Genomic DNA, 25,661 nt, shown 5'->3' with positions numbered 1-25,661 from the left:
ACTTTTCACGTGAGTACAGATTTGGGGCACGCACACTGACCAGTGCAACATGGATCTTATGACTGTATTCCTCACATGCTTTGCTCTGGCTGCAGCAGAGTTAAGAACATAAGAGAAGCCATGTTGGATCAGGCCAATGGCCCTTCCAGTCCAACACTCTGTGTCACACAGTGGCCAAAATTTATACACACACACACGCACACTGTGGCTAATAGCCACTGATGGGCCTCTGCTCCATATTTTTATCTAACCCCCTCTTAAAGCTGGCTATGCTTGTAGCCGCCACCACCTCCTGTGGCAATGAATGCCACATGTTAATCACCCTTTGGGTGAAGAAGTACCTCTTTTTATCCGTTCTAACCCGACTGCTCAGCAATTTCATTGAATGCCCACGAGTTCTTGTATTGTGAGAAAGGGAGAAAAGTACTTCTTTCTCTACCTTCTCCATCCCATGCATAATCTTGTAAACCTCTATCATGTCACCCTGCAGTCAACGTTTCTCTGAGCTAAAGAGCCCCAAGCGTTTTAACCTTTCTTCATAGGGAAAGTGTTCCAAACCTTTAATCATTCTAGTTGCCCTTTTCTGCACTTTTTCCAAAGCTATAATATCCTTTTTGAGGTGCGGTGACCAGAATTGCACACAGTATTCCAAATGAGACCGCACCATCGATTTATACAGGGGCATTATGATACTGGCTGATTTGTTTTCAATTCCCTTCCTAATAATTCCCAGCATGGCGTTGGCCTTTTTTATTGCAATTGCACACTGTCTCGACATTTTCTGTGAGTTATCTACCACGACCCCAAGATCTCTCTCTTGGTCAGTCTCTGCCAGTTCACACCCCATCAACTTGTATTTGTTTCTTGGCCCCAATGTGCATTACTTTGCACTCGGCCACATTGATCCTCATCTGCCACGTTGACGCCCACTCATGCAGCCTCAACTGATCCCTTTGGAGTTCCTCACAATCCTCTTTGGTTCTCACCACCCTGAACCAAACTTGGCACTTCACTGCTCACTCCCAACTCCAAATCATTTATGAACAAGTTAAAGAGCATGGGACCCAGTACCGAGCCCTGCGGCACCCCACTGCTTACCATCCTCCACTGCAACGACTGCCCATTCATAGCCTCTGCTGCTGGTACTTCCACAGCCTCCTGGAAATCCATTGATGCTGAGCCAATGGAAGTACTAGCAGCAGAGGAGTAAGCTCCACTATGGAATGAAAGTGCAGGTAGACCACAATTATCCAGGGCTGTATTTCCTATGGTTCATACACACAGAAGCTGCAGATGCACACAAAATGCATGTGCCACCTGTTTGCACAGCATGGCAACCATGAAAATCAGGAACATCACAGGAAGCACACCTGTATTTGCACAGCTCCTCTTATGTGTGCAGGCAACATCTGAAAATGTCATGTGGAAGGCCCAGAATGGTGTTCTGCGCGGGGATATGTCAACAGAGTACCTTGATGACTGAAGGCCAGTTGCCACTTTGCCCCATTCTGTCAGTATATTGAATCTGTGTAAGGTATGATGCATGCTTAGATTGGAAGCATCTAAGGATGACAGTCAGTGACAGCTAAGATCATGTGAGCTGAGTCAGGTGTGCTGTTTTTTTCTCCTCTTGTGGGAGTGGTTTAGTGACTCAGCACTATGTTGCTGTTGGCTACTATATATGCACTTGGGTGTCTTGGTGTTCGTCCCTTGGGATTTAACCGATGCTAGGCGAAGCACTTTGTCACTCTGAGAAAGCTTGTATATATTCACCTCTATAAATATTTGTAAATACACACTGCTTTATCTGAAGACGTTGTGTGTGAGAGTTTCCTTGTCGAGTCTACCTGGAAAGTCAGTAGCAAGCATTACTCAGCCACATACCGAGACATTCAAGGTGCCAATGATCCCACATTGTTTCCTCTTCCCTCTCTCAGGTGATGTCCACATTGGGATGATTGACAGGAATGGGCAGCTGCAGGTGGAAGTGATTGAGGCCCGCGGCCTTACTCCAAAGCTAGGATCCAAGTCTATCCCTGGTGAGTAGCCACATCAGAGACCTATAGAAGACACCGGAGACTGGGAACCAGGTATAAAGTAGCAAAACTGGCAAAGAAGGACTTGCCTCCTGCCACTGCCAGTGGTATCACATCTCTCATTTTTAGTGCCAGATACAGAAGAGTTGTGAATTCAACAGCAAACCTAAATGTTTGAAGTCCACTCCAAATTCCAGTGTCTTATAATTTCTCCATCATGTACCATAGTAGAGTTCCAGCTTTCCACATTGTTCCACTTGATATGGAATTTTCTGCACATGGCCAGAAATTTTGGGGTGCTCTCTCATTTTGCACCATGTGATGATGATTTTCTTGGGCCTAACCACTGCTCTGCATAACCTGGAAGCACCCCACAGAATGTACCCAGTTGCTGTTGAAGTCTAGTATCCCCAGGGCTGGACCTAGACTGCCTGGCACCCTAGGCAAGGCTAACTTCTGGCACCCCCTCCCTGGACTGATAATGTCACCGAGTCACATGAGGGAACCCAATTTGGCACCCCCAGAAGACCTCCTAGTTTGCCTAGTGGCAGATCCAGCCTTGAGCATCCCAGGGAGGGTGGCAGCACTGAACGGGGCAGGCAGGGATGCTCTGCAAAGAGCTGAACCAGGAGGTGGCCAGGTGGGTGGTAGATGGATCTGGGGCCCAATCCACTCAAAGGTCCTCCTGTGCAAGCACTCTATGAATGAATGGGGACTTTGCAGGAAAAGAAAAGTGACAGGAAAGGCTATTTGTAGTTTACATCTCTGTGTAGTTGCTGATGTGCGGTTATGGACTGTGTGGCTGCTAAACACACTGTTCATCTGCTAATGTAAAATTTAAGAAGGGGGATATGTAAAAGTATTGCTAAGTGTCATTTTGTCCTTGTTTCTTTAAATGAAATGGGGTTTGTAGGGACTTACAGAGCAATCCTAAGCTGAGTTACACCTTTCTAAGGCCACTGGAATCAACATGCTTAGAAAGATCTAACTATTCACTGTTAGATGCTTACTGCCCTTCACCTGTTTGGCAGTGCTGAACTTGTTGAGACAGGGAATCTCTCTCTTTCCTTTGGATGCTAAAACAATACATAGAAGAGACCAGACTTGGAGAGAAGCCACTGGGAAATTAATAAATTCAGATCTTCCTTGTGAGAAACAAGAATGTAACAGAGAAATTTATTTTCCAGATTCCTCCCAGATCCCCCCTTCCCGTTTCTTCATTAGCAAGTCTGTCCTGTGATCAGGCCCAGACCTGAATGGCCTAACTAGCCGGCTCTCATCAGATCTCAGAGGCTAAGCAGGGTCGACCCTGGCTGGTACTTAGATGGCAGACCAGCTATGCAGAGGCAGGCAAAAGCAAACCCCTCTGAATGACTCTTGCCTTGAAAACCCTGGGGGGTCACCCTAAGTCGGCTGCGACTTGATGGCACTTAATTGCTATTACTAGAAACATTATAAAACATATTCCAAACAGTGGAATAAGATTGGATACAAAGCCAGAAAACAATGCAATCAACATGGCATAAGAAATGCAAAAAAGGGATTATGGAAATTAGAAAAATGATATAGTAAAAACAAGAAATGTAGTAAAAACATCAAGTGCCATAAGCTACAGCCCTTTTCTCTTTGTTGATGCATCCTCTTGAGCAGGAAAATTGTAATTTCACCATGACATCCCAGTGACTAATTTAAAACATTCAAGTATTGTTTTCACCCTGCCCCACAAATATGGATGCATACGGAGGCCCCAGCGTCACACATCTGCTGGACACCCTCAAACACCAGTGGCAAGATTTGGCTACTGTTTCTTGGCTGGTTCTCCAACAAATCCACTCGAGAACTTGTTTCAGCATGATGAGGGGGGTGCCAATGCCCTGCTGGCGCTCTGCTCTCTCGCACCCATCAGCAGCATAGGAAGGGACTGACATCCTCTCTTGGGCCTATGGGGTTCAGTTCAGTTCAATTTTATTACAGTCAGCAACCAGATCCAATTGAAAAGATAATTATCAGGTATACAAGTAGGCCTGTGAGGTTGCCAGCATCCAGGTGGGGCCTGGAGAGCTCCTAGAATTACAACAGATTTCCAGGCTACAGAGAAGAAGAAGATGATATTGGATTTATATCCCGCCCTCCACTCTGAAGAGTCCCAGAGCGGCTCACAATCTCCTTTCCCTTCCTCCCCCACAACAGACACCCTGTGAGGTGGGTGGGGCTGGAGAGGGCTCTCCCAGCAGCTGCCCTTTCAAGGACAACCTCTGCCAGAGCTATGGCTGACCCAAGGCCATTCCAGCAGCTGCAAGTGGAGGAGTGGGGAATCAAACCTGGTTCTCCCAGATAAGAGTCCGCACACTTAACCACTACACCAAACTGGCCCTCCAGTTCCCCTGGAAAAAAATGGCTACTTTGAAGGGTAGATTCTATGGCATTAGGCTCCACTGAGGTTTCTCCCCTCCCCTCCCCAAATTCTGATCCCCCATCCTCCACCCTAAATCTCCTGGAACTTTCCAATCCAGAGTTGCTAACCCTACCTGTGCCACTATCACGCTGGTCCAAACTGAGTCAACTGGGCATAGGCCCAGGAGTGGATGGGCTAGGGCTGCCAACTCAGGTTCTGGAAATACCTAGAAATGTGAGGATGGAGCCTGGGAGAGGGTGGGCCTTAGGGAGAGGAGGGACCTCAGTAGGGTATGCCATACAGTCCACCTTCCAAATCAGCCATTTTCTCCAGGAGAAGGGCAATAAATATTTTAGTTTGCAGAAGTTTTTATTAGTTTCAGAAAAGTTTGGAAAATAAGGATCGGGATAAAAGGGGGGATAAAAGCACAATACATTCTGATCTTGTTTTATATAAAATACTTTCCAAAAACAAAAGGATAATTCTACAGTATAAATTGTCTCCTATTTTTTTTCTAAGCTATATATAATCCATTTTAAAATTTTATAATGTAAATCTTCAGTTATTTTCTAATGATTTACCAATTTTATTCAAAATAAATTTGATAATTCAAGTAGAAATAAATATTATAATATAAAACACAGGAAAAAAGAAAAAAAATCAGATCACACCAGAGAATCTTAAGAGTCTTATGTGTCCAACCAGGCATATAGTTTCATCCAATTTTTTCTTGCTTCTTCTTTAGATTTAAATATTTTAAATAAACATTGACCGTTTTCGCACACAGCTCACCTCAGTCACCATCCTGTTCCCTCCGCAACGTCTGGTCGGATTTCCCACCATCTGCGCTGGAGTTACAGGAAGTGTTGCGGCTTTTGCGTAGCAAACGTAAACCGCTAAAACCCAGTTTACGTTTGCTATGCAGAAGCTGCGGCACTTCCTGTAACTCCGGCACAGATGGTGGGAAATCCGACCAGACACTGTGGAGGGAACAGGATTGTGATTGCGTGGTGAGCTGTGTGCGAAAACGGTAAATAAGTCATGTGGTTTAGAAATCAGTAGTAGTTCTGGGAGGTTTTCAGTCCCCACCTGGAGGTTGGCAACCCTAGGGTGAGTGTGTCTTGTTTGGTGCAATGAAATGATGTGGACTGGCCTTGTTGCATGTGTAACTGGGGCTTGCGTTTTTGTCTCTCTGCCAATGCAGCCACCTATGTCAAGGTTTATCTCTTGGAAAATGGGGCCTGCCTGGCCAAGAAGAAAACGAAGACAGCCAAGAAGACCTGTGACCCCCTTTACCAGCAGGCCCTGCTCTTCGATGAGGGTCCTCAGGGCAAGGTGCTACAGGTGAATGCTTTCCTCCTCTGTAAAGGGTAAGAGGATCACTGTTGCTGCCCATGTAGCCCAGTAGTTCTGAGGCCCAATCCAGGTGGTAGCACTTTCCATTTGCCCTCTGGGCAAGCTGACTCATCTCAGACTGCCTGTTATGGAGGGAATGTTCTAGCAATTCAGGGCTGGACCCATGAGCCACGGCAGAATGTCTTCTGACTCTGAGGTAAAAGGCCCCTGATTGTCAAGGGCAAATGGAATCTGTTATTATTTGATGGCTCCCCAAGAAAACAGTGGTTTTTTTTAAAAAAAAAATACTCTGAGGGTAGAAAAGGTGTTAGTCAAGTGTGAAGCTCCATACAGCAGACTGAAGCGGCAAGTCTGGATGCAACATTTTGGGCTGCAGGTACAGAATACCACGTTTCATAAGGCCCTGATTGTAAATGGAATACCAGCATGGCATCTCAAAGGTTCAGAAAGGATCTCTCTCCCCCCCGACCTTTTAGCTTTCTGTTTGCTGGAATTTTTTCTACGCGGGAGAGTATTCCGAACTGATGTCCTCCTCCTAGGAATCTGAATGGGTGCAGTAGATTTTACCACTCATTCCACAGCATTTGTAATCCTACCTTTAGTCTGGTTCACACATGCAAGGGAATGAGGTAGTCAGAAGGACTGTGCCAGGGTTGCCAACCTCCAGGTGAGGCCTGAAGATCTTTTAGATTTACAACTGATCACCAAACTAGAGTGATTAACTCACCCTGGAGGAAATGCTGCTTGGGGAGGGGGGGTGAATGCTTGGGCATTATATTGGTTGGGGTCTCTCCTTCTCAAACTCTGTCCTCTAAAAACTCCACCCCCAAAATCTGCAGGAATTTCCCATCCTGAAGTTGGCAACCCTCCTTCAGACTGCAGGTGGTGGAGTCCAGCTTTAATTTTTCCTTTGCATAGGAAAGGAAAGGTCCCTGTGCAAGCACCAGTCATTTCAGACTCTGGGGTGACGCTGCTTTCACAACATTTTCACAGCAGTCCTTTTTACGAGGTGGTTTGCCATTGCCTTCCCCGGCCATTACACTTTCCCCCGGCAAGCTGGGTACTCATTTTACCGACCTCAGTAGGATGGAAGGCTGAGTCAACCTCGAGCCGGCTACCTGAACCAGCTTCTGCTGGAATCGAACTCAGGTCGTGAACATAGAGCTCTGACTGCACTTCTGCAGCTTTACCACTCTGCACCATGGGGCTCTTCCTTTTGCATAGGAAAAGCTCCCTGTAAATAGAAAATTAACATACCAGATAAAAAAGCTGCTGCAACCCCCCCCCCCCTCTGTTGGTTTTCCCTTTGAAGGGAGTTCTTTATCTAGGAGAGATCATGGGGGGGGGGGGTTGGAGGGAGGTGCATGTGGGTGTTTTTGTCCTTAACAGCAAGTTGGGTAGACCAGTGTAAGTCCTGAAAAATGCTCAGAGAAGAGGTGCTGTTTGTCAACAGCTCAGCCTCTTAAGGAATCTGAGGAATCATCCCATCCCTTGAAAAATAAAAGCTCTTGTTATCAGGGTAAACTTACCTTGGTGTTGAAATGATCATGCCAGGAAGGAGTTATGAAACCTGGATGCCACCAGCTAAATGTCTTCTCTCCACCTAACATTTGACTCCACAAAGATGACCTTCATTTTCAAGACAGCCCTCTAGGTGGCTGCAGACCATTTAAGCTTTAGAGGTCAAAACCAGAATCTGCAGTTGTGCCTGGAAACAAACTAGCAACTGAGAAAAATATTCCATTGTTGGAGTGATAGAATCCCTGTGGCATGATCAAGGAGACCACTGTATTCTGAACCATTTCTAAACTACTCTTCAAGGGCAGCTTGCACCAGTGCCTTGCACCAATCAAGCCTGGATGCAATCAAAGCACAGGTAATCTCTGACCACGTCACCTTGCTGAGATCATCGTAGTGTGCAACCAGTGAGTTGGTTAGAATCAAAGATGTTCCTGAGGATTAGTCACATGTGATCTAAAACACAAGGGAAGGGGTGGATGCCAACATTCCTCTCCCCCTATCCTTCCTATGGCAGCCCCTCCCCACTCTCTTTTCTCTCCCCATCACAGGTTCTGCTAGATGACCACCTCTTTCATCTCTATTTTTTTAGGTGATCGTCTGGGGGGATTATGGCCGCATGGACCACAAATGCTTCATGGGAATGGCGCAGATAGTTCTGGAAGAGCTCGACTTGTCCAGCATGGTGACAGGCTGGTACAAGCTCTTTCCCACTTCCTCGTTGGCGGACTCCACGATTGGACCCCTGACACGACGTCTCTCCCAGTCCTCTTTAGAGAGTTCAACAAGTCCCTCTTGTTCTTAAAGATGGCAAGAGAGAGAAAGAGAAAGGAAGATAGAAGAAACAAAGAAAGAATGCTGTTGCCGTTACCACCACCACGGTAGCATGGTTTGTAAATATCCCATGCCTTTCCTTCTCCCACCACTCCTCCTCCTCCTTCTTCAAGAAGAGAAGCCTGCTTCCTACGATTTTAGATGTGCCCCTTTGCTCACTCTGAAGGCATGTGATGTCGGAAGAAGAAATTGCAGAATGTGGTGGGGGAGGAATTAAATGGGGAAGAAAAGTAACAAGCTCTACAGGGGAATCGGAAACATAGACAACAACTTGAGACCGACTGCCAGCTCTGAGATTCGTTCCGTCACCTCAAATCAAATGGCCTTTGACAAAGAATCAACCATCTTTCATCTGTAAGCACGTTGGGGGAACACCTCCAGCCTAACTCAATGAAGTCTCACTGCAAGTAGCATGATAACTCAACAGGTTTCTTTTCCCCCCCTGACCAGTATTTTATTTCTGTATCTTCAAAGGGGGAGGCAGAGCTTTTCTCCAATTTTGTCCCTGTTTTTGTAAAAAAAGAGGAAAACTTTCAACACTAAGTTTTTAAAGGAATGTAGCATCTTCAGACGTTATGTAGCTTGCCATCTGCTCACAGATCTCTCTGCAATATCCACATAGACATTTTCCCTCCTGACAGGAAGTGCCCACTTGCCACTTCCTGCTTCACTTGAGCAAGCAATTCTTATCAATCTCTTTTTGACACACATGGTAAACTGGCTGAGGGAAAAGAGGGAAGTGGTAATTCTGCCAAAGTTGTTAAAGGAAAGAAACTCTAAATGGTGCATTTGACATGACTGTTAAGTTTAAAACATATTTAAAATTCCGTGTTTTGCTTTCGCATCCTTTAAGCAATTTCACTTGCTCAGCATATCTAACCAAGGCAATGGATAGTGTATCTTCTGCTGCCTTCAAGTATAATCTAGTGTCCCGTAGAAGACCCAGTAAAACAAGTAGAAGTTGTGCAAGGACCTGGCTGAGCCGCCTTGCGTCAATCGGGTAGCCACCCCCACTGCATTTGCACCTATCGAGACAGTTTTCGTTCTTGCATGTGCTGCTTTCGGCTTAGAGCTGAATTTGCGGTCCAGGTGGCAGGACACTGAACTGTTTGAATTTAAACAGACAGATGGTAAAAGTTACAAAATATACAAACACAATACAGATATGCCAGACGGTTAGGATGTTGACCTTACCTCTGAATACAAAACCCCCTGGCTTAAAGGAGAAGATATCTCAGTAGCTTTGCTCAGTGTCTCACAAGGGTGCGAGATCTACTCAATCTACTACGTTTTTTCAAATTTAATATTTTATGGCTGCAATCTTATGCATATTTACTTCAGGTAAGCCTCACGAAATACATTGGGGCTTACTTCCATGTAAACCTGCATACGGTCAGGCTGATAGCTGTGTGTGCGTGTGTGTATGTTTAAGTAGCAATCTGGTCCCCCAAAAGTGAGGGCCAGTTCTTGTAGCAAAACTGAAAGTTATAGAAGCTTTTAATGAAGGTGCCTACTGAAATTTTCTGAAAATACTCAGGGGAGATATTGTTGGAAATTGTGATTTTTTTTCTCAAAGAAAAAAAAAGCTCCAGATTGACTGTACTGTAGGAATAGTAAATGAGAAGGATCACTGGCTATTGTAGAAGCAGAAAACTGGTTTACGTGATTTCTGTCTATCAGACAGCTTTGGATGCTCTGTTATTAGCCTGCTGCTGGTGGGACTGAGATTCTGAGTTTATTATGATATTTAAGGGCAAGACTATCAATTTTACAATGCACAAAGCAACATCACATAGACAAGTTCTGCTCTTACTTCTGCCAAGATGAAATAGCAGATATGTATTACCACCTCAACAGGAGGAATTCCTCAAAGAGAAAGGTCAAAAACTCAAAAAAAAAAATGAATACCCTTTGCAAAGCAGATGGTACATTATGATCCCTTCTGGGGACTATGTTTTTGCCCTTGATCCAGCCAATAGTGCCACAAACCCAGTTCATCTGCAAATGCCTCTTCACTTTGCTTGGATTTTGCAAGTTCTGCACTCTGAACTTAAGATATGGGATCTGGAATGTCATTAAATGATCAATGGAAGTTTAAGATGGAGCTAAATGATGGACTCTCAGTACCCATCTCATCCTTCTGTCCCAGTACTTGTGTTGTTATGGATGGCATCTGACAAAAGAAAAGCAATATGCTGGATATTTAAGTCCTTCTCACACTAGCTCACTGCTCTGGCCATATTAGAAAGCCTTAGCAGACGCCTGATGAACTCTTCTGTGTCAGTTAAATCACTTGCTCTGTTGTTGGCTTCAAATGTGAAACTGCATACAAGTTGTAGAAGACAGAGTTTGGCCAAAGAGGATCTCCAAATTACCCTCTGCTCTACCCTCTTGCAGATTTGACAGTCAACATATCTGTCTTCTGTTTGGTGGAAAACTCATCTTGGCAGAAGAGCTAGTTCTGCCCTCCCATGGAAACCATGCAAGTATTCTGCTTACTGGTTCATTCCCTTTCCAACCCAAACACTGTCTTGGGTTAATGCTGGAGTTGCACAACATACTGATATTCTTCTTGCAACCTTCTTAAAGACCATGATGAGATTTTGCTGCCCTGAGCATAACTGAGCACAAAATATGTTTTGGATCCAAGTGGAACAGACAAAGACATTTCTGAAGACCTGGCCATTGGGTGTCCAACTCCATATCTCACTTAGATTACTGAGCAAAGGACCACTGGAAACACATTCATGGCAACATGGAACATCTAATGTAGCAGATGAGCCAGGCTTTCATGAAATTATATAGAAACTCTTAGGTTTTCTTGAGGGCACTTATAACTCGAAGAACAACAGTGAGAGAGGGGGGCGGAATTCAACATATGTCTCATCCAAGTTTCTCTTCAGTTGAAATTGTGTGTTGCTGTTGGGCTGGAAAAAAAACCCACTCCCAAAAAAGGAAAAAGACAAGGGCCATTCTTCATTCCACCAATATATACATGGAGAAGCCAAGGCATTGGAGATTCCCAACTGGACAGTGAAGCAGTGCTGATGGCACAGGACAAAGTTATCATGCTCTGGTTGGTTGGCTTGATATTGCAGTTGGTCATGGGTTGGAAACCTTCATGGGACTGCTGCACCATGCAGTCATTCAACCATGCTTACCATGCAAAGTCCAGGTGTTGGGGATGTATTTCAAGCAGAGCATGGCAACTGGTGACCCAACTGCAACATAGGACAGCATAATCTTCAGAGTGGAATATGGTTTGGGAATATATCAACTGGCCAATAATAAAATGACAAGAAAATTCTTGCTTTTTTCACCATCAGAATCCCCTAAACTAGGATGGTGGGAGTTAAAGGTTAAACTGCATTTTATCTGCTGAAAATGCATCAACTGAAATCTGCTGTATTTGGCCAGCATCCAAAGATTCCATAACTATTTCCTCATCCCCAGGAGGTGGGGATGGCTTGAGTTTCTGTTTCTCAAACAGAACTCCCTTGCCTACCCTGTCCAAAACTGTTTGTGACATGATGGTGGTGTGGAATTTTGCCATTCTTAGCAGGGAACCAGGTAAAAACACAATTGTGTGTGTTCTCAAACTCATGAATGTAAGCACTCCTTTGGATGCTGGCCATTTTGTTTCAGTCATGACTTCAGTTGTCCCCCCCCCCCCCCATGCATGAAACATAGCATCAGCTCTTTCCTTGAGTAGTAAAAGATCTCTCTGTTGAATTGTTTTCCTATAGCTGAAGAAAAAAAAAAGAGAGGGATGCCTCCCTCCTGGGGATGTGTGTCACAAGTTGGTCAGAAGATGCACAGACACATTCTTCAGTTTCATTGACTGGGCTTTTAAATAGAAGAATGGCATTTACACATTGTTCAGTTACCTTGTTTCCCATCATTATTCTTTTGTCCGCCTCTGTCTATGAGAGCTGCAATGAAGAACGATAGTAAGCCAGGGGTAAGCAAGAGAGTAGCTTCTGTTTCAAATTTTGGCTCTTTGGCGATGATCCAATAAGAAATTCCTGTGAGAAAGTTCCACTGAAATGAAGGAAAGTTGTGTCATAGCATTCATTACTGAGGCCTCAAGCCTAACAAGGCAGAACAGAGAATAAAGTTGATTCATTTATACATTTGCATACCATTTCCCCTACAAACATGTCAAACGTTAAGTTGATACCCCCTCCCCAATTCATCAAACAATAAATACAAGCCCATTTCTAGTGGATTATCCTTCGCAGGAGAGCTCTAACATCTTTATGAACAGGTCAGAAGGGATGTGTGGACTCCCAAGCCTCAAGAGGATGTGATTCCAAAAGAAACAAGCCACCTCCAGAGGCCCTGTTTCTCACCATCATCATTTAAAAAAAAACTTTATGTCATTAAAAAAAAACAAATGTCAAGAAGGCTTGTTGTCCCAGTTTTAGCAGGCCTGAGGACACGTGGAGGGAGACAGTCCTTCAGGCTTGTGGGGCCCCACCTATGAAGGACTTTAAAAGTCAAAACTGGCACCTTGAATCCATCCCAGATGCAACCTGGTAATTGAAGTAGCTGGTAGTGCAGAACATGACCATGACCTGAAAGGCCAGATAGCCGCACTTTGTACCAGCTGAAGATTCCAAGACAGAACCCAGAACTTTTAAAGCAAAAGGATGGATCAGACAGGTCAGATTGATCTAGAAGAGAGAAGATAACCACATGACAAATGGTTAATAGTTTTCTTTAAGACAGCAAACCCTGAACTGAATTATAGACTTAAGCACAGAGAAGCTTGAATGGGTAGCAGTCAGAAGATGGGGGACCAGCATTCAGGGAAAGGGATTTTCATCTCATCATAGCAGAGACACAGAGGACAGAAGGCTTGAGCATTGGTTGAAATATATTCCAGATTGTTTCATTCAAAGATTCCTGTCGAAGTGGAAATGATAGCCTTGATTTCTGTCTTAGGCTGATGGGAGCTCCTTTTGAAGACTTTTTGTGGAGACACATAGAGCCATATCTAAGAAGACTCTGTTGTGCTTTCCCGGTCAATCGGATTCTCCCAATAAATGGGACACTCTGAGCAGAGCTCCACCAGCAAATATTAAAGAACAGGTGCGTTCAGACAAGAGAAGAATCCAGTGGCTAAACAGAGTTTCCAGCCTCCAAGTGGGGCCTGGAGTTTTCCTGGAATTACAACTGATCTTCAGATTACAAAGATTAGTTCCCTTAGAGAAATAACAGCTTCAGAGGATGGACTCTATGGCATTACATCCCTGTTGAAATCCCTCCCCAACTTCCCCAACTCCACCCCCAAATCTCTAGGAATTCCCTAACCCAAAGTTGGCAACCCTGACAGGAGCTTCACATTGCTGTGCAGGACTCACAGTGCATAACAACATAAAGGAAACGAGTTTATGGCTTAAGCCAAAATCTTCTCAACCTCCCCTGCCAAAGTATTTCTTCTGAAAACAGAAGTGCAACAAATTATTCCCTGCAGAGGTGTAAGACTTATTGGCTCACTGGAGTGCCAGCATCTCTAATGCTTTCATATCTGGAATTTCACTACGTTTGTGACTTGTTTGCCTGTTCGTCTCTTAAAAGCAACCATCAGGGTGGGAAGAAGGTGGGCTGGCTTCTCTTCGGCCAGTCTCTCTTCCCTCCGAAGCCTTTAGTCTTGTTCCTTATAGAAGATGGATGTTCCTGCAAAGGAAGAACTTAAAGTGTGTCAAGACAACTACAGGTCATACTGTATATACATCATTGCTCATCTAGAGATTAATTCCGTGTCTTCACCTAAAAAACGTCACTGTTAGGGCCTAAATGGAGCACTACCCGAGTGCTGTGGGAGCCACTTTCTCTTTGGGTGAGCCTGTGAAGCCCTGGGAATTTGGGAGAGCTGATTCCCCCCCCCACCTCATCCTTCCTGCAGGGCTGGTGAAATTGGCACTTGGTGGTCCAGCCCACCAATATGGTTTGTCCAGCTAGATTGTTCTGCACTGAAGACAAGCTCAGTCCATTGTGTTAACACATAAAGGATTCTTAGCATTTGAGAAACTCAAATGCTCCTTAAGAAAAAGCCAAGAGAGGAACAATTTCTGTGCACACTTCAAGGGTGTCTAAAGACATTTAGCGTATTACCCTTATTTCCAAGAAAGGCCTATATATATCTTATTACTCTCCTCTCAGCTTAACACAGCCCTCCAACCCTGTATCATTGCCTGCAAGTATTTATTATTAACCTGAGTGGGTAAGGTGACATATAGATAGGGTTGCAAAACCCTTGGTGTGGCCTGGAGATTGCATGGAATTACAACTGATCTCCAGAGATCACTTCCCCTGGGGCAACTGGCTGCTTTGAAGGGTAGATTATGGCATTATGCTCATCCAAAATCCCTCCAAACTCCCAAAATCTCCAGCAATTTTCCAACTTGGAGTTGGCAACCCTATAGAGTCCTGGTGGGTCACCAAAAGTGGCAGGCAGGTTGTGGCTGGCTTGACAGAACACACTTTGGGCCAGCTTATTGTAAGCAAAAACCAAGGACCTCCTTAGTAGGCCTGTTTTCCAATTCAGAAGGCATGAAGGAGCTGATAACATTTCTGGGTCATAATTTATGACTTACTGGCCAAGGTCATAGAGAAGAAGGGACCTTTCTTCCTAAGAAGAAAGAGCTGCATTGAGAACTTTTAAATCGCCTGTTGAACCTTGAAGCATAGATGCTGGATTTAGCTTGAGATAAAAGTGTAGGTTCAAATTTACCTACTGAGCTGGCACTGGAACCTAAACCTTTCCAAACGGAGTCACATTGCAAGACTGTTCTGAGAATTCTTGCTGCTCCTTTGAAGAAAGGGCAGGTTTAACACCTAAGTATCAAAAACAATCATAGCCTGAAAGGTGATAGGAGAAGCCATTACAGAACATTGTTGCTCCATCATGATTAGAAGTAGATGTTATCAGTACACCTTGTGTCCATTTCACAGCTTTTTCAAATGAGAACTTCATAACAAGAAAGCTTGGTGTTGCTGGCTGAAGAGGGAAAGGTGTGCATGTATTCATTCAGATTGTGTTGTTGTTTTTGGTAACTTGTCTTCAGTTGTTTTTTTTGGGGGGTGGGCAGGGGATTCAAAAGATGTACTATGACTAGACATTCCAGGAACTTGGTGGGATGGGAAATCATGTCCTGCTATTCTTATAGCAAGGACCTTGAAGCAATGCTTTCCTGATGCTGGAGACGACATCCTGGTCTCTCCAGATCTAGGTGCAATAGCCAGTCCTGAGACTGGATGGCAGTTCAAGCCTGGCCATGAATGCCTTGGGAACATAAGCACTTTGATCGGTGGCCTTGTTTTTGTGGAGTTTTTCCTCTGATGAAGAAAAAAGGGCTTCTCTTTTCATGTTGTTTCAAAACAAACCACCGATCACTAAAATGAAAACCCTTCAACCTCCCCTTCCGCTTGTGCTCCCCCCACTGAAGCCAATGCCCCATCCCAAACCTCTCCCTGTGTAGCACATGGCTCAGTTAACAGAGCCCCGAGTTCCCAGAGACTGTCCTTGGAAATGGGAAAGAAGTCTACCTCTATGCCCCGTTTTGGTCTACGGCAATGATGGAACTGCAATGCTGGCCCAGTCCAAGATTCTCTAAAACCTGATTTAGAAACTGAATTCACTGCCATTGATTCAACAGCAGCCTCCCACTCGGAAGCAGCCAGCTGGGTGTGATTTCTGCTAGTGTTCATTCCCTAGATAGCACCCACCTCTCCTGGGGAGAGCCAACACAGGCAAGGGCAACAATTGCAATCACAAAGGCTCCTTTTGACAAACAATAATGGCTGAGACGAGGATCCTCTTCACAGAGCTAACTTTGCAGCCACTTGGATAGATGGTTTGTGATCTAGAGCTGAAGTACTTCCTAAAGGAGCTAGAAACTTAGTGTGGTAACAAAAGGAGTGACATTAAAAAGAGAGGAGGTTGGCATCAGGTATTGCAAGTTGCAGAGACCTATAGAGAGGTAACTTGATGGGGAAATCTTGACAAGAGCACATGTTTTCTAAATCAGGTTTTCTAGGATATTTGGTCAGCCAATGCTGTCATCAAACTGCCATCAAATCCATCCTGTAATTCAAGTTTTTGAAGTAAGCTTTGCTTTACAGGGCAGATTTGCTACCAGGTCTGAATACATAGGGAAACCCCTTCAACAAACAGCAAGCAAGTTAGGATTTCAAAAATGCCCCCAAAGCCATGCTGAGCATCAGAAGGGGAAGGGGCTTTGCGATGGGCAGTGAAGAGAGAATGGTCACAAACCAACCAAGAGAAAAAACACACACCCACACCGTGATTTTATACCTGCTCTCTGTAACGTTTTCTAAGTGGCGTGGTCTTTCCTAAATGTAAAACTCTTGTATTTTTTCCCCTGTAGTTTATATTGCAGCAGGACTGACAGCTTGGGAGGGTTGCACACTCAATTTTGTAAAATATTCTTGCCAGGTTTTTTCCTCTTTCCAAAAGACAAGATGGATTTTCCAAAAAAAAAAAGTTAATGTTTCTCCACTTGGCTTGTTAACTGCATGTACAGTATTTGGGCAGCAAGAGAATTAAAAATCAGTTTCAAAACGTGTTTTGGCTTCAAGTTGGTTGGCTAATTTTTCTGTCTCTATCACTATCATCTCATATAGTACCACACATAGCCTTTCTCTATCCCCGTGCCTTAGGGGCAACTCATCCTGAATGTAATGGTCAGCTCTACAGTTCCCTTTAGTTCTCCTCCACAAACCTCGGGTGCAGCCTTCTCAATAAAAGGAAGCAATGGAGTGGAATGCCACTCACTGTGGTTTGAGGAGAGGGCATCTCTCTTGTGCAAGGCCACCTTGGTCCCAAATATTCCTCATTGCCCAACTTTTTCTCTTGACATCATTACCTCATTGAGAGTCTGAACCTTTGTTGCCTGGCTGGCAGTAGTTTTTACTAATGGAAATTCAGGATGCATTAGCCAAGAACTGAACTGTTTTTGAAATGAGAACTGGATTTCCAAATGCCTTAGGTCCTACTCTGTCTCAGCACTATCACTATTAAACCACCTGTCAAAACAGTGTAGGCTGTCCACAACTCTTCTATTAAGTAGTCAAGTCACTGCAAGGTCACCACATCCATCCACCACAAAAAATCATCTCTAGATTTCTCACTATGGGATTGCCCAGTATGAAGACCCCTTCCCTAAGGGGGGACACCCTCAGAGGTATACCCTTGGGGCAAGCAGCTATCAGTTCACTGTCTGAAAAACAGGTCATCTCTCTTCCTGAGTACATCTTCCTGCCCCAAATTCCTTGTACTCCCTGACACAGAGCAGGCCCCATTCACATGTGATGGTTCTTACCACAACCCTGAAAAGGTAGGCCATCACTGCATCTCTCATCTTCTCTGGTTCAGGCAAACTCACTCCTTAACGATCGCCAGATTAGGCCACTGCAGTACATATGCATGTGCTAAGGGCCGTCAGGTCACTATGAATGAGAGATTTTTTTCTGGGGAAATGTGCTGGAATGGCATTCTGGAACCTCTTTGCAGAAACAAAAAAATGTCTAAAAGTTTACAGGAGCACCAGGGGGAGCATGACATCACTTGTGATGTCACAACCCCCCCCCCAAACATATAAAAATAAAAATTTTAAAAATAAGATTTAAATGAGGGGATGCTCGGTGGCAGCTGCAGAGAAGCAGCCAAACAGTAAAGGGGACAGGTGGCTCTCGCCAAGGGAAACAGAGGCAAGTCTGTAGTGCGTGAAAATAATATTGTTTCAAAGAATCTCACGTTTTTCTCCTTCATTTCCCGTTTAAGAGTCCCAGCACCACTTTTTCCAATGAATGAATGACCTCCAAAATGTTTTATCCTTAGCAGCCTTGTTCAGGTCCTGCACACTGAGGGACATGGCCTCCTTGATGGGGGTCCATCCATCTTCCTATTTTCCTAGTTTTATTGCCTTTTCCAGTGACTCTTGTCTTCTCACGATGTGACCAAAATACAATAGCTTCAGCTGAGTCATTTTAACTTCTAGGAAGAGTTCAGGCTTGATTTGATCTAGGCAGGCAGGCATATATAATGCGGCATGTGCTAGAGAACCCCATTTGGTGTGAGCACCAGACTGACAGGATGATGGAAAAGACACCTCAAAATTAATTGCCTGGAGAAACAGGGTTAATGTTCCACCGCAATAGTTTTATTAAGGAATTTTTATATACACAAGGTAGACAGAAGATGCCTGTGGTTTTTTGTTTGTTTATGCAGACAGTCTTTCAAAGATGCAGGCTGGATTCTTCCCCTCCCCTAAGTGACCTTGGAGCTGACAACAAGGGAAGAAAGTTAGACACCCCTCACCCCAAAGCCCTTGATCAGCCATGGAAAGCTGGCAAGTTATCTGCAGGTCTATGTGAGATTTTTTTTTTTTGGGGGGGGGGGTTAACAGGACAAAAAAGTGCAAACAGGAAGCATAAGACAACACTTGTTGTGGGATCTTGTCCCTTAATTAATTAGGTCATTAAATTTTGAAGAGAAACCCACTGGGGTGATGGGCTCTGTGTGTGTGTGTGTGTAGGAGAGGGGGTGCCAAGAGAAGATACTAGGAGTTGTTTAAATATATCAATACCACAGTTTAGAGAAGCAGCAGCCGGTGCTTTTTGAAGGAGTGCAAATATTGCCTGCTTGCACAAGTCTGGAAGAGGATCTGTTGTGCTCAAGGGCCTTCTGGAAGTCCTGCTAGCTCCAGGGAAGAAAGACGTTTCAGGCTCATGGAAGGCAGAATTAGTTTGGAGAATTCCACAGGGAGAAAAAAAAATGGATGGAATGTCTGAGATGGGGGTGAGTGAGGTGGAAGAAATAAGATTTATGGATGGAGAGGAAGAAAAAAAAATGCAGAAGACAGACATTTGCTGTTCAGTTCTTAAAGGGGTGACTATGAGGGTTGGAGTCCCCTCACTCAGCACTTCTGGCCTGGTCTGCTGGGTATTGTCAAATCCCCAAGCAAGTCACCCTTCCCCCTTTATATCCCTTTCCTCCAAGAAACACACATGGGCTTCAATCCTCTTTGATGTGGGGCAGGAGAGAGGCAAAGTGGGGTCTCTTAACACAGAAGAAAGCTCTGGCAGAGACCATCAGAAAGGAAAACTTTTAAAAACAATCCGGAGGAGGGCATTTTTAATGATGGAACAACATCCCACCCCCACAAAAGAAGCAAAGGGGGGGGGGAGAATGGTTCAAATCCTGGTGCATTATTTCCACACTTGGGAGCTGAGGGTTTGGTTGGCTCCTTGGGCACCACCACGGCCCAGTGACTGTCCATATCCCATCATCCCATTTGTGCCATAGAAGTTCATCCCCGCCATCTGCTGAGTCACCTAATAAGAGAGAGAACCAAGAAACGGGGTCAGAAAGCCTGGCCCCACATCCACACAAGCATTCTGAAGCAGACATTTGATGTATTCAACCCCCCCCCCCCGAGAAACAGCGTCAACTGGCACATTGTTTGGGCAGGATTTGCTAATGGTGCTACTAAATAGGATACTCTCTCTGACCTGCAGCTAGCAGCACACTTTCATCAGATGACAAATCTCTGCATCCCCCAGTGGGGTGGCTCTTGCATGCTTTCCCTGTCATCACAAGACAAGCTCCTTCACCACCTCCCCCAGATTCTTGTCCCAGCAGTGTATGAACAGAGCCACTTTGGCTCAGCACAGGGAAGCCCTGAGTCTGACCTGCAAAGATCATACAGGCCAATTTCAGAACTTATTTAGCACAGAGGACAGAAAGACAGGCACACATTGGAGTAGATATTCAGCCCTTAAAACTGTTCATCCTACCCCAATTAGCCCTCCCCAATGCAATCCTTGCAATTTCAATCCTCCTCTAAAAAGTTTCCCTCAATTAAAAACAATGGCAAACACAGCCAAACACTATTTAAACCTAAAAAATCTAGATTAGCTAGCAGGGAAAGTGTGTTAAAGTTTGCCCAGATTAAAACATGCTCATGCTGATTAGTCAAACTGCTAAAGTCTTGTGAGATGGATATATAGTTCTGTGCTGGTAGACTTGGGACCTTTGAAATCCCAGTTGCAATAACCTAACCTAACACATTTCTTTGGGATGAGGGTGAGTCAGACATCTAAAACTAAGTCTTCACATTATCTGTAGAAACAAAGAGCCTTTTCTCATGAGGGTGGGCAAAAAGCCCAGCACATGGCCAAATGAATTTTAAAGCATTATTGGCTTGCAGAGGGGAAGTAGTGTCGCCTCTGCCCCCACTCCAGGTACTTCTCACCTGAGCAATATTCCACTGCAGTTGCTGGGCTGGTTGCACACCGTACACTGGCGGTGGGACGGGCGCCATGCCAGCAACGTACCCAGCTTGTTGTGTCGCCATCATTCCATTGGGGACTCCAATGACGGCCGTCTGCATGCCGCCAACATAGCCTGCATGGATTGCCATGGGCGTCACCATGCCAGCAGCTCCTGGCTGTGACATCATCCCAACCGGTGGTGCCATCATGCCCCCCATCATGTTGCTGGGTGCTGCCATGCCTGGGAAACTGGGATATGCTGCAGGGTACCCCATTTGGGTGGGGGCAATGAACACAGCTCCTGGAGAGGACAGGAAGGGCATTAGGGCTGAAGCACAGAAGAAGTCATGTTTCACTTCCTTTGATTTTTATCCTTTTAAAAAACAAAACCCAAGGGCCACACAAAAATCTGGCCACACAAAAGCCAGTTCTCTAAGCACTTGGACCATGCTCAGTGCAACCATCAGACACATTTGGCGTATTGAAGGGAGATAGTTACAGAGGAGGCAGTTTGAAGATGGTTTTTTTGTCCACTCAACAGGGATTTTGTACTCTCCTGATCGTCTACCCAGGGAGTAGCTTGGAAAGAGTGGAATGAAGGAAAGTGGCTGAGGCTGTGGAAGGAAAGACCACAGATGCCCCAGCCACCATCGCTTGAGGAATTTCACTGGCCTTCCCTTAGTTAATTTTTGGACACTGCCTCATGAACTGTATGGTCCAGAAGTGGGAAAAATTCAGGAAGTTTGAATAATCAGCCCACGCACAATGTAAAAATAAATTCAAAAACTGCACAAGGTCTGCTCTCTGTTGGATTCTAGAAGCAATTCCCACCCTTGCAAATGCCCCCAGCACCATACGTGGTGAATCCTGGTTAAACAGTATAGCCGCTGTCATCTGAGGCACGTTATCCAAGCCTCCCAATTCACAGCTGTAGCCCTGGAACCTGGTCAAAATGTGCAGGATGATTAATAGCTCGTTCCTCCAGCAACATGGGAGGCAGCAAGAGCATCCAGCAAGATCCCCAAGGTTAGTAATGACAGCCAGAGTAGTGCAGCAGCTAAAATGTTGAGACTAGGATCTGGAAGCCTCAAGGTTGAATCCATGCTCTGCCATGGAAGCCCTGCTGAGTGACTTGGATCAGTCACCCACACTCAGCCTAAGCTACCTCACAGGGTTGTTGTGAGGATGAAATGTAAGTCACTTTGGGTCCTTGTTGGGGATAAAAGTGGTGTATAAATCAAATAAAGAGTAGTTTAAACATCTTCACATCAGTCTACGTGGTTGCGCTGTACAATTTCTCTTCCAGTTTAAGAAGTCACTGTGATGAACATCACAGCTTGATTACAAATTTCTTTTGCGCAGCAAGCCAATGGCAAACTTCTTCACACACTCCTTCCCAGCAGTTTGCAACTTTGGGGAAGGGGTTGGCGTCAGAGAAAGGAATGGAAAGAGGGGAAACATCAACTGTTGTGAGCAGCTGCCTGGGCACTGGACTGCCTTTCCCGCTCTGGGTACCTTGTGCAGGCATCGCTGGGGTCTGGGAGCTATACAAGGAGAGAATGGAGTCCTTTGAGAGCTGCTTCTTCCCCGTTTCTTCTGCTTTGCTCCCAGGATCAGGGAAAAGGTTCAGGTTTTCAGGAACAGATCCTGCACAGCCAGCTGTGGGCATGGAGCCTACAACCTAATGAGAGTGAACAAACATTCCAATTCCAGACCAAATGGGAGATGGACACAGCATTTCCTGAAAATATTCTCTGCCCCTCTTTTACAGTTCTTACAACCACCTAGTAAATTGGCCAGTAATCAAGGGCAACCTACTGACAAGAAGCAGAGGCTATGAGCCAACTTTTTGAAGGTCACTGGCATGCCTTGCAGCTGGGCTGGGATCTGAACTAGGGAAGTACAGTTTGTGCCCATCGTGAGGTGTTCCTTTACCTTCCTTACCTCAGCCAATGCTACACATTTTGAGTCCCACTGTAGGAACTGCAACATGACAAGTGCTTGCAGGGGCAGCTTTCTGCAAACCACTAACCTAAAGGTGACGCCTTGTGACATTGGCCATCTTTTTTCTTTTACACATGAATACCCCTCTCTGCCAATGGAGGAGGGCAGGAGAGACATGCGGTGTGCATGGAGGGGGCAGTAGACAACCATGAGCAGGATGAAAATTCGACCCTTGGTGAGTCCCTCCAACATGCTATTCAGCCTCTGCGCCCTAAGCACGGGAAGCAGCACTAAGAGTGAAGTATTCCTATTTTGCCCCGGCCTTTGTAGTACTCTGCCCAAGTGAGTCACCCCAACAGGTGCTGATTTGTGTCCACCTGACCAGCAGCTGAATGCAAAAGCAACTTCACGGACAAGCACTGAGTGCAAGATATGAGGGCTCAACTATGTGTTAGTAATTAAGCCAAGAGCAGCTGCATGGAAGCCAGGTTTGGATTGCTGAGAATTCTGGAGAGCCAAAGCTGGAAGGGATGGGTTGGAAGGCTTTCCTCTTCTCTTACAAGATAGATTCCCATTGGAGCTGGTGGGGAACCTAAAGAGATGCAGGGGCAGCCAGCTGCTGAGGAAACTTGCATTGAAAGGAGGCAGGAAGGGGCTTTACAATCCCTCCAAGCTTTCTCCGCTTATCCATCAGCTGCTTTGACCCTCAAAGTCTGGCTACTGCTCTTCACATGAGTCCGACCTTGGGCTCAGGAGTTCTCCTGGACAGTATATGAGCCAGTGTGGTGTACTAGGCAAGGGTTCAGACTAGGATCTGGGAAAGCCAGGTTCGAACCCCAACTCTGCCATGGGAGCTCAGTGGGCGGCCTTGGGCCAGACCCTCTCTCCTAGCCCCACATACTTTGCAGGGTTGTGATGAGGATAAGCCAGAAGAGAAAGAATGAGGTCAGCTGCTCTGGGTCCCTGGTGTGTGTGTGTGGGGGGGAAGAGTGGGATTGGAATACATATATATAGCTGAACCATTCACACATCACCACTGGGCCATTCGCACAGGAGAGCAACCACAAGTTTCTGAATTGCATACATAAACCAGCCCTTGCTTCGCGGAAAGTCCTTTATGTTGACATGAGTCAGCAAATGACTTCCCTCCCCACATATTCAGTGCTGCTTCATCCGCTGTCTCCTCACCTTCCTTTCTGAGTCCATGGAACCAAAGAGGTCTAAGTCCTTCTCTAGACAACTCGTGGATCTGCCATTGGGAAGGGCGGCTGAAACAGGAACGTCTGGGAATGGAGAGGGAGGCATTAGAAGAGGGGCTGCAAAGTGAGGCAGCTTGACTGAGTTGGAGGTCCCAGTCCAGGAGGCAAAGCAGCCCCACAGCTTGTCAGCAGAGAAACCCCCACTCAACCCACGGCTTCCCCATCCCTGTACTGTGGCAGCTCAACTGCCATGGCCTGCACAAATCAAGACTTGCATGAGATATTCTGCTCTGGTCTCTTTGTCTACCAAGGGGCTGGAGAGAAGACAATGATATTGGATTTATATCCTGCCCTATACTCTGAATCTCAGAGCGGCCACAATCTCCTTTACCTCCCCCCCCCACAACAGACACCCTGTGAGGTGGGTGAGGCTGAGAGAGCTCTCACAGAAGCTGCCCTTTCAAGGACGACTCCTATGAGAGCTATGGTTGACCCAAGGCCATTCCAGCAGGTGCAAGTGGAGGAGTGGGGAATCAAACCTGGTTCACCCAGATAAGAGTCTGCACACTACACCAAACTGGCTCTCAGCAAATACTCAGCAGACCCCTTTTTGCTTTTGATATTGTCAGACACAATGCTCACACACTTTAAAGTGTACCTGCATGGCTGAAGAGTTAAAGAGTTGCTTTTTAGGAAGGGGGAAAAGGAGAGGCACTCAGGGAAAGCAATTTTTGTTTCCAGCGCTACGTTTGGTGCAAGACTACTGCAAGAGGGAAGATTGCCAGAAACATTCTGAAGGCACCCTTCATGTGTTCCAAGGGCAAACCCTCCTCCTTTGATGGTGGTGGGGAATCTTCAGCCTCAGCCAGCTGCAGCAAAGGGGGGGGGGTCTACTTGAATCCTTGAGCCTTTAGCTTGCCCTATACTGACCCTTGCCCGAACCCCTCTTGATCTGCATTGTGTGCTAGGTAGGCTCAGGGAAGCCTTCTGCTGCTGGGCTTATGGGATGTTTAAACTCAGCTTTGCTTCAGAGGCATGAGAGGACTGCCCTGCAGCTTGTCCACTCCTGCAGCAGCGTGTTCTGCTGCAGAGCTCAGGTTGCAGCCACAGCTGAGAGGAGCAGATCCAGGTAATTCCTGCTGCAGAGCAGAGGCAGCAAATACTCCCCCCACCTCTGCTTCCCCTATCCAAAAGGATATACCCCAGCAGCTCCCTCAAGGGAATCAGCTCACTTGTAAGGGCAAGCAAAGTGCTACAAATTTGACAAGGCTGCTGCTGCAAAAGAGCATCTTTCGCAGCTGCTTCATTAAGGATCTGATGCAGAAAGAAAAACCCGCCAAAAGAAACCAATGCAGGATGCTGAGTGTCTGCAGCTGAGAGCACGGAGTGAGATTCATGCAAAGCTTGCAAGTTTTTATTTTCAAGAGAACCCTGATCTTCTTTCAAGAGAAGAGTAGTAAAGCTGGGATCTGTGCCCCAAGAGCAGACAGACTCACATGAAAACAAAAGGATAAAATATGTTACTCTACCCTTTGAAGGGACACTCCTCAAAAGTGGCCATATGCGACACACCCTCCTTGCATGAAGGAGCTGTGCAGCTCCAACAAAGGTCGTCAGTCCACTGGTTGGGTTTTGCCTGCTCTGACTGGTAGCAGCGGCTTAGGACTCAAGCAGAGGAAGGTCTTTGCCCATATCCTTTTGTTTCTGAGAGAATGTGTTCTCAGGCAGAACAGAGACTGTAATGTGGTGTTAGAACAGGGGTGGCCAAACTGTGGCTTGGGAGCCATATGTGGCTCTTTCATGCATATTGTGTGGCTCTCAGAGCCCCCACCACAATTCTCTCTTTAAATCACTTCTCTGAGCCAAGCCAGCTGGTGACTTGGAGAAAGCATTTAAAGTTACAGTTGCTCTCTCCCCCATCTAAGAGAAAGAAGATTGTAATCTGGGGCTCCTTTGGGTAGTGAAGGGTGGAGTATAAATCCAATCTCCTCTTCTTCATCATCTATTTTCCTTCCTTCCTTTGATGTTCATGTTGTCATGAGCCCTGAGGAGGGGGAGCTGGAAGGGTTAACAGAC

General features: G+C 45.7%; 2 protein-coding genes across 4 annotated transcripts in view; one reads left to right on the top strand and one right to left on the bottom strand.

Annotated features, from left to right (window-relative positions):
• RIMS3 (regulating synaptic membrane exocytosis 3) overlaps nucleotides 1-8,966 on the top strand; it is an 82,108-nt gene extending 73,142 nt beyond the window's left edge. For 2 of the 3 annotated variants that reach the window (XM_060258309.1, XM_060258310.1), the window contains exons 5-7: nucleotides 1,938-2,039; nucleotides 5,636-5,775; nucleotides 7,898-8,966. In XM_060258309.1, coding sequence (XP_060114292.1) covers nucleotides 1,938-2,039; nucleotides 5,636-5,775; nucleotides 7,898-8,110 — 455 coding nt within the window. In that variant the 3' untranslated portion in view covers nucleotides 8,111-8,966. Of the gene's footprint in view, nucleotides 1-1,937; nucleotides 2,040-5,635; nucleotides 5,802-7,897 lie in introns of all 3 variants that reach the window. The other variant, XM_060258311.1, reaches the window with a different exon arrangement.
• A 9,341-nt stretch (nucleotides 8,967-18,307) lies between these two features.
• Nucleotides 18,308-25,661, bottom strand: part of SMAP2 (small ArfGAP2) — a 61,587-nt gene continuing 54,233 nt past the window's right edge. Inside the window, exons 7-10 of the mRNA XM_060258138.1 lie at nucleotides 23,575-23,669; nucleotides 21,958-22,123; nucleotides 20,424-20,743; nucleotides 18,308-19,503 (exon numbers count right to left, since the gene is read on the bottom strand). Coding sequence (XP_060114121.1) covers nucleotides 19,378-19,503; nucleotides 20,424-20,743; nucleotides 21,958-22,123; nucleotides 23,575-23,669 — 707 coding nt within the window. The 3' untranslated portion in view covers nucleotides 18,308-19,377. The remainder of the gene's footprint in view (nucleotides 19,504-20,423; nucleotides 20,744-21,957; nucleotides 22,124-23,574; nucleotides 23,670-25,661) is intronic.

The sequence above is a fragment of the Heteronotia binoei genome, chromosome 17 (assembly GCF_032191835.1).
Source record: "Heteronotia binoei isolate CCM8104 ecotype False Entrance Well chromosome 17, APGP_CSIRO_Hbin_v1, whole genome shotgun sequence".
In the NCBI taxonomy this organism is placed as follows: Eukaryota; Metazoa; Chordata; class Lepidosauria; order Squamata; family Gekkonidae; genus Heteronotia; species Heteronotia binoei.
Note: the sequence above shows the minus strand (reverse complement) of the source record. Positions and strands in the feature narration are given on the sequence as shown.